The 9,482-nt window shown below is 34.4% G+C and overlaps 1 protein-coding gene across 1 annotated transcript in view; it reads right to left on the bottom strand.

Moving 5' to 3' along the window:
* Positions 1-2,244: 2,244 nt before the first annotated feature.
* LOC106874365 (gamma-aminobutyric acid receptor-associated protein-like 2) overlaps positions 2,245-9,482 on the bottom strand; it is a 40,049-nt gene continuing 32,811 nt past the window's right edge. The window contains exon 4 of the mRNA XM_014922079.3: positions 2,245-8,506. Within this exon, the coding sequence (XP_014777565.1) occupies positions 8,386-8,506 (121 nt within the window). The 3' untranslated portion in view covers positions 2,245-8,385. The remainder of the gene's footprint in view (positions 8,507-9,482) is intronic.

Raw genomic sequence — 9,482 nt, 5'->3', positions numbered from 1 at the left:
CCCAGACCCAAATCGAACCGTCCAACCCATGCCAGAATGGAAAACGGACGTTAAATGATGATGACGATGATAAATATATATATATACAAGGTTGGCCAAAAGTCACCTGACTGTAAATTAACATTCCATAAATACTATCTATAATTCTATATTGACTTGAATGAAAAAATGTGTCACTCAAGGACTTCAGTTTGAACAATTTTCATGATATTTCATATTTAGATGTTTTTATTAAATTCATTCAGTTGTTAAACATAAATAAATCTTGGAATTAAATGGTTTTGATTTACTGTCAGGTGACTTTTGGCCAACCTTGTGTATATCATCATCATCATCATCATCATCGTTTAATGTCCGCTTTCCATGCTAGCATGGGTTGGACATATATATATATACACACAAATTTCTTTCTATACAAAATCATAAATGGTTAATATACATTGTGTGTAATTTTTATGCATATTTTGTTTAGGTGGGTGTGTGTACTTGTATTCTACTTCCTACACACACAAAAGAAAATCTGTTTTAAAAAATATAATTAAAAATATGTTTTTACTGCACCAGGAAGCTTCAAATAATGCTTCTAAGTTTTAAATAGACATATCGTTTACCTTCTCCATATACTGGCTATACATTATCTAAATCAAGACAAAGTATCTACATTCGATCTGCTAGAAATACCAACCACATCTACCTCATATCACACACTCTACCTTCTTAAAATATAGACACATTGTCACAGCTAGAACATCTTTAATCATAGGTCTCTCAATCAAGGCTGATGCGGGCTAAACAATATGAGGAATAATTGAGTTCTTATTATGATATGCATGGGACATTTTGTTGGATTCTTTTTTTATATTGGAATACGTTAAATGTATTATTTGGTCATATATCATCAGATTTAGGGAGGTTTAATGTTTCTAAGCTCGATCTAAAAACCTCCACTTACATTTTCTTTGGTCTACTTATGGATTAAGGGTACCTTTGCCAGCATTCATTCATGTTAGATGTCCATGATAGTGCAATCACATCTCCAAAAGTGCCTTTGGTGTCCCGTCAGTCAACAAATTCTCAGATGTTATTGCCAATACAATAAAAACACAATAATTCATTCTCCTGTTGCTGTATACCATGTATATTCATTACTTTACTACCATTCTGTGATACTTTATTAACATTGTGGTCATGTTAAAGGATGATAATGATGGCTTTGGACAATCCAATTTTAGGTAGAAGATACTGTGCCACATAAGGGGATCAGACCAGGAAGCACATAGCTGCAAAGCAAACTTCTTAACCACACTGATATACCTGCACTTGTAATCTTAACATGCAATTAATTTAGAAAACTGTTGTATCCCCCATCTCCCATGTCATGGTACTGCCACGATATTGTGACAGATGGTTTTGATACACTGTACTAGTGTTGTAACAATAAACAGGATAACGATGCAGCTGTAATAACAATGTAACAATCCAACAATCAATATTCCAAACAAACTTACCAACCAACACCTTCCGACTTCGCTGTGAATTCAACTCAAATTAAACACACAAACTTCACTCTGACCACTACTATTTATAATCACTCGGTCCAGTCTATTTCTAACAAGGGGGTGTTGTGACTCATCTTTTTTTTCTTAGCACTCCGTCGCTTACGACGTCGAGGGTTCCAGTTGATCCGATCAACGGGACAGCCTGCTCGTGAAATTAATGTGCAAGTGGCTGAGCACTCCACAGACATGTGTACCCTTAACGTAGTTCTCAGGGTTATTCAGCGTGACAAAGCTGACCCTTTGAATTACAGGCACAACAGAAACGGGAAGTAAGAGTGAGAGAAAGTTGTGGTGAAAGAGTACAGCAGGGTTCGCCACCATCCCCTGCTGGAGCCTCTTGGAGCTTTAGGTGTTTTCGCTCAATAAACACTCACAACGCCCAGTCTGGGAATCGAAACCGCAATCCTATGACCATTCTGAGTCATTTCTCGTAACTCATTTCTGTTTAAATAATGAAGTTTAAACTGTTCTCCTGTACTTGATAATTGATCAGTCCTGTCAAGATAAATAAAGCAGTTAAAAAAATATCAAAATTTTAGAGAAAGATAGGCTGACACACTAGTCCAATCACTAACAGTCACTCAAAATATGATCCAGGTCTTGCCTTTATTTGCTCTCTAAAATTAATACTCAAATTTAATATTATTTTAATCTGAAAAAAGAAAAAAGAAAAATAGGCAACATGTTAAATTTTAGAATTTAAACTTTATTACAAAGACAACCAGAAGTTCAGAGATCATTTGTTTATTATGAAACAATTTGTATTCGTAAGAATTTAATAAAGATTTGATAAATAAAGGAAATTTACTGTACTATTAGACATCATAGGCTCCAAATTTGTTTATATTACTGATATATAACCTGTTTATTTATCTCTTAAAACACATGCCATGAAATGTGTAAAAATAAAGGTCCAATGTTTTGGTTTACAAGAACTGCTATGAAAAATTGCTAATATCATCTCAACTGTAGTTCATCTATTTAATGGTGAAATAAGATTGGATAGCTGATTATAACATGAGTATAGTACGGCTATAATCATACTATTATAGCAGATTGTAGTATATCTATGATGTCATACTATAATTATAACATGTCCTAACTACTTCATATTTAAAATAAAATCTGTTCATTATGGTCAATACAAATGAATCTCGAAAAGGAGTGACACACTACACATACTTAAAATGAGTACATAAGCAAAATTATGGACATTGGTTATAATATAAACTCCATTGTATATAACACAAAGTTATATTTGCTATTAGGGAAAAAAAAAGCATCAAGAAACCTGTTATTAATATCACATGCCCCATAAAAGAGCTTATTTGTACTCATACATTCACACAACCCATGCATGCATACACAAACTTGAATGAACATTAAAGCACACTGAAAATGATTTGTCATGAATAGCTTGTATGGGCTTACAAGTAGTGAGCTAAGTAAGCATTGATGTTTGCTGCAGAGTGCCTATTGTTTGTTTGAGCAAAATCACTGCATGTAATTTACGCATGTGTAATAATTCCAGGAATGTTAGTTAATACTGGGCCACCAATTCAAGATTCCCGACAAGTTCATTTCTGCAGCAGATGTTTCGTTGTCTATGATCTGGACATTTCATTCTACCTGTTACAGTCCATCTATCTGTCAAGTACAGTTACTGGAACTGCTGAGAAAGTAACTCAAGATATATCGGTGTCCTACTTATGATGGGATAAATATTTGTCTTTCATCTTTTTAACTTCTACAACCACCAGTATTAAGTACCAACCTACTAATACTTTTACAATTTACATGCATACTCACTAATATCTGTGAATGTTTTAGTGTTCGTGTGTATATTTGTTTATTTCTACAAAGTGTTCTATAGGTGCTGGGTATTTTATCTTAATTTTAAGTTTTCCTATGGACCACAATCATTATGACCCTTTGTTGAATATTGTATTTTTTTATATCATTATCATTATTATTATTGTCTCCACATAGATATGACATTTCACTTTGCACCACAAGTCTTAAGTTACCATCTGCCCTTTAGTTGCAGAACCAGGACTTCAAAGTGCTGATTGGTAAAATCAGCTTCTTAACCCATTTGGGATTAGATATATTCTTGTGAGTTCCTATTCTGCTGTTCAGCAACAGAGACTGGTCAGAGAGGCGAGTCTGCCACTTTCAATGCAGACAACCTTAGCCTTGTCAGTCACCACCATAACAGTTGCTCTCACAGACATGACTGAGGTAGAAGCAAGAAGACCAAGACAAGGAAAAAAACTTGTGGCTATGCTGTTAATTTAACTATAAGTGTCAATTTTCCCAGCACCAAGCAACTTTATCACCAATGCCTAGTGGTAGCCACTCAATCTGAACAAGAGAAGAATAGGAGAGTTCTGAAAGTTCACAAACTACACCAATAGAAACATCTACAACAACAGTACCACACAAATCCAACAAAACATAAACATGTACCGCTTTCCTATGACTCCAAGACATCATGCAACAAGGTTGAAACAAACCAGATGTAAAGGGTTTATTGTTGAAGGGAGAAAAGGCCACCTCAATCTCGAAACTAGAAGGGTTAACAAGGGAGCAGAAAGACCAAACAGTTACACAACCACACCATCTCGACAAAAATAAACACAAAAACCAAAACCTCAACAACTTCACTGTTGTTAAGAGAAACAATAGTGAGCTGGTGGAGGGCCTATCACAACACAAAAATAAATACAAACAAAATGGTTTTGAGGAATTTATCCCCAAAAACTTCAAATACAGACAATGGGTGAAGGTATCATATCTACAAGTTTGTAAAAGATAAATTCTCATGACATTGAGATTTTTTTTACAAAACTTCAAAGATAAAACATTTTCAGAAGTCTTCCAAGAATCCCTTTTCTCATAAAACCAGATTATGCATCCCTAGTTTTTCTCTTTCTTACATTCTTTTCTCTAACATAGCCATACTCGTAATGTATAAATGTAGGTGGCCCGGAGACAGCCCAGAAGCAAGGTCACTAGACGTAGATGTGATAGCCATCAGCAAGATCAGAATTTCCAGGACAGATGCACTTGCACCCATCTCTAACAAGATGCACACATCTTATGGTTAGCTAGAATTGGTTGATGGAATGGCAGCATTTCAGATAGACTTGAATTTCAAGATACAATCTTCTTAGAAACCAGACAGCAAGTCAGTGCTATTGGATGTTAGCAGCAATGAAAGTGATACTGTCAGAGTACCTATATAGGGTGTAAGGTCAGAATATAGTGTAATGTTGCCACAATTTCAACTAATCAACTACACAGAACACAAATGTGTGATCTGCATAGTTGGCCTAAATAAAACAGATGCCCATTTACACATAGCTGAACACTGTTTCCAGCAAACAAAACCTACAGCCACCAGCTCAGCAACTCAAGCATTTGTTAATGGTGTAATCATCAACAATTGGTGGCAGAGCACTTAATTAGAGTTAATAACATTTAGTAATGAAGTAGCAAGAGAAAGAACTAGATTAAAGTAGAAGCTACTAAACAAATTAGAAGTAATAAAGAAAGTCAAGAGCTATTCTCTCTGCCAGCAGTGTCTAGTTTTTCAACAAGAAACACAAAAGTCACATTTCAATCTTTCGCAGACTAGGACAGGTGTGTATTAATTTCAAGCAGATGTGTGCAATTCTTTGAGCAACTGTTCAGAGTGAGTGGTGGACTGGAGATGGCAGTAGACATTAGTGCATAATTTAACAGCTTCTCACAGCTTTGGAAGATGGTGCAAATGTTGCAAAAAGCTGATAACAGTAGCTGAGATGCAGCTAGTGATAAGTGATTGTGTAAGAGACAAGTTACCTGATTTAGATGGTCTGTTCTACAAGTCTTACATATATACACCCCATTTGGATCACCAATGTCTACTATAACTGGCAAAAGAACAGGGGAATGACAAGCTCTGTGACCTGAAGAGTTGCAACACTACTAAGGAAGGATGTGAACAAGAGAAGTAATTCATTTCTGGTTCGTTACTCTCAAACACAAAGTTTATGATTTTTGCCAGTACTAGCAATGAGTTTGGCCCTTGTTGACAGAAAAGCAGTCAGGGAAATGAAGAACTGTTTGAACTTGGACAGATCCATCCATGACCTTTATCTCATGCAACAACATTCAGAAATCACTGACCAGGCAGAGCTACTAGGAGACATTACCAATTTGAGATAAACATGACAGGCATAGAAGCTAGGTCAGTCTGAGATGTATGCACTGCTGACAGTGCATACCCACATTGATGTTTCCAAGGTCTACAAGATGAGAGTAAAGACTGAAGTTGTGACCACAAGTAAATATTTTTTTGCTAGTAGGCCTGCTCTCAGTATGCAGCAGTGGAACAAAGCTGGACAGCCAGGAGAGAACTCCACACCTGTGAAGTTCCTCAAGTGGAATTCAGTTTTCCCTCCTATGTTGCAGACATTTTCTTTGTTATCTCTGGTTCACTCTTCTTATTTGATGGGAAACTCCCACAATTTTGAATCCTGTTCTTGAGTTGTTCTCAACACCTCAGGCTCTTGCCACTATTAAATAGTTATTCTAAAAGTTTTTATTTTATTGTGAAGTATGTATACTATTGAAGCATTGATGACATATCAGGAATCAGGACACTGAACAATTAGTTGATGCAGCAGTTTTAGAATTGGCAATTTAGCAATTACTTTTTGCATAAATTAAATTGCTGATAATTTTAATGATGCATCTTCACCAGACTGCTCTCTCAACTAAAGATAGAGCAACAGCTCTTTTCCACTTTTCATCCTTTGTAGCAGAACCGGAAGGGTTGCAGCTTTTCTACTCAAAGCTTTCATAGTACATCTTTCTGACCCTGAGCATGTACAGTAGCTTTTCCCTTGTTCCATTTATAAGGTTAAGACACTGATAAGACTATCCTTGCCAAGTGACATTTTTTCCTCCTATCAGTACACTAGTAGCTTCAACATCAAACCTCCTAATACCTTAAGATCTGGACAAACTATCATGGCTGAAGGGATACATATTGCTGGATTCCATTCAATCACCTCTAGCATCAATTATTTTTTTTTTCATGAAGGTTTGAGCAAATTATGATAAAAATGAATGGATGATCAAACTGCATTGAGCATCACTGGACACAGTCCAAAACATACCAGTCTAATAAATCTCATTCTTCATAATTATTTCATATGTCAAAGAAAATATATTCAAAAAGCTAAAAACTTCTATATTTAAGATTTTGTTAATAATTCATTAGTGAGTTAGAGGCACCAGTGAAATTAATATTTTCTGACATAGGCACAATATTTTAACAATTATCTAATTCATAATATACACCTGGTATATTATTTTATTAATCCTGGAGGGACGAATGCTGTAAGAGACCGGTGATATTTTAAGCTTAAAATGGGAGTGGAGAAAACAAAACTAAGGCATTCAGTCTGAGGTTCAATCATTTCTGCTAATATTAATAAAAAAAAAAAAAAATTTTTGCAAATATTTTTATCCAAATTCAACTGATGAAGTGCAAGTTGTGTGTTTCGATGAATACTTAAGTGTTCCATCAAAACATCTATATTATTATTATTTTTTCCATGATTGTGAAAGAATGAAAGAAACAGGCTAGTTTTCTATTATCCTAATCGTTTTTTGCATCTTGCAGTTTAACATAACAAAAGAGGTTTCCCTTTCAAATTTCAAAGAAGTTAAAAATTATTGCAATTAATATGATTATTATCATCAAAATAATTATTATTTATTTCTGCAACTAAATTTGTGTACACTACAGTAACCCAAGGTATTTTTTCCCTCCAATCATTGTAAATTTCACAGCCAAGCAATATTTCATCACATCAAGGAATAGAATGATTATATATATATGTATATATATATATATAGTGTGTGTGTGTGTATGTATATATATATATAGTACAGTAATTACAGTAAAAAATAAATGTTTTTAAAGCAATAACAAGATGAATAATGGAAAGATGGCGCATCAGCAGTTGGAAAAGTTTTCATTTGTAGAAATTAAACATTTTGTCAATGCAAAAACAGATTCACAAGCAATACTTCGGTGTAACAAAGTAAGCACTATGATAGTTAATGATATTTTGCTTTATTCCACTCTTCAGGTCATTAATAGACAACAATCACCTCATACCCAAAGCTTTCTTCTACACAATAGCTTACTCAAACTTAACTAAAAATCATAGAAACTTACTCTATTTATGGAAGTATTTCATATGAAAAACATTCCCAGATCCACACATTCAATTTTTTTTTTTACTTTTGCAAAAATCATTGTTTTTATCTTATATAAAACATGCACACACACACATACACATTTTAAAATGTAATCTTTTTAAACCCCACCCCCTTTCACTTCCCTCTTAATTTGATTGAGCTGAATGATGATCAGTCACAAAAAAAAAATTCAAGAAGTCATACACTCCATGATAAAAAGCTTCTCTGCATTTTATCAAACTAAGCCAGATACTGGCCAGCATTAAATCAGATTTTAAAAGAAAAATGTATATATGTATGCACGTATGTGTAGATAGAGTATTTGTGCATATGTTTTAAAAGGAAATGCTCAATAATCACTATTCATAAGCTTTTTGTTGAAAAAAAGTTCATTCCCTTCATACTGTTCCATGCAAACTTTCAGGCATGGATTATTGTGCCAACTAAGCAACAAAGAAGGCAATTCAGAATCAGATTTGTTGTACATGCTTGCACTGTCTACAAATGTGAATAACATCCATGTTCTAGAGCAATGTATGGCTTGTCCCCCAGACAATAATATGCACTATACAAGAGAAAGTGGTAAGGTATATTCTGATAAGCCAAATGTGTTTTCCCCACTGTATGCAACATACAAGAAGCCATCTTCATCTTTATGTTCTTGATATACTTGGCCCATGTTAGCACTGGAAGAGAAAAATAAAATGTCTATTCAGTGACAGGAAAGCAATAAAGCAACAGTAATAAACATCATTGTCTGTGAATCATGTAGCATCATGGTTTCAGTTGATACAACTTCAAAAACAACTTCAGGGTGACAGTTTATAATGAGGGAGTTTGAAGTGAGACAGCAGATGCTAAATCAAATGCTTAGAACAAAGTGCCAATCAGCACTGTGTGAACTGAGATCATTTTGTCTTTACCCCATATAAACATGCATGCACACATATACTTTAAAATGTAATCTTTTTAAGCCCCACCCCTCCTTTCATTTCACTCTTAATTTGAGCCAATAAAGTCGATGCAATTTCTGCAAATTAATTTTTGTTGGAAGAAGCTTTTAGGTGTTCAGAGTTCCAGATTTGCTATAGTTTTAAGGAAGGATTGAGCAAACTGTCTAGTACAGCCCGTGGAACGAGAGTTAATAAGGATTAGATAAAAAAGGCAGAGGAGCACATTGAAGGAGTTTGGATGGGATGGATACAAAAGAAGTAAGAAGATAAATTACAATGATATACTCAAATCTTGAATTATTTAACATTTGAAATTGCAAATTCAACTCTTTGACTGCCAAGAGATTTAGTTGTAATGAATTATGGAAAACACTGGATTAAATTCATTAAAGATAACACTCTCCACCTTGCCAACCCTTAACTTCGTAAAGCATTAAAATAATGTTTTTAAATATGTTTCTAAAAGAGAGAAATAAATGTAACAATTCCTCAGAAATTATTGTGTGTGTGTGTGTGCATGCATGCACGCACATGTGTTTAAGACAGTCTGTATGCAATCCAGATTAATATGCTCAAACACTTGCAGGAGAGTTTAGTATATGATTTATATGAGAATTTGTACTTTTTTGTAACTATACCATTTCATCCCTAGGGTTTATTCAAATAGCTTCACTTCACACCAACTAAAGAATAACAATATCCACCCAGA

Source organism: Octopus bimaculoides, chromosome 1, assembly GCF_046866305.1.
Source record: "Octopus bimaculoides isolate indiv1 chromosome 1, ASM4686630v1, whole genome shotgun sequence".
NCBI classification, from domain to species: domain Eukaryota; kingdom Metazoa; phylum Mollusca; class Cephalopoda; order Octopoda; family Octopodidae; genus Octopus; species Octopus bimaculoides.
The sequence above is the reverse complement of the archived record's forward strand: the minus strand, read 5'-3'. Positions and strand labels throughout refer to the sequence as shown.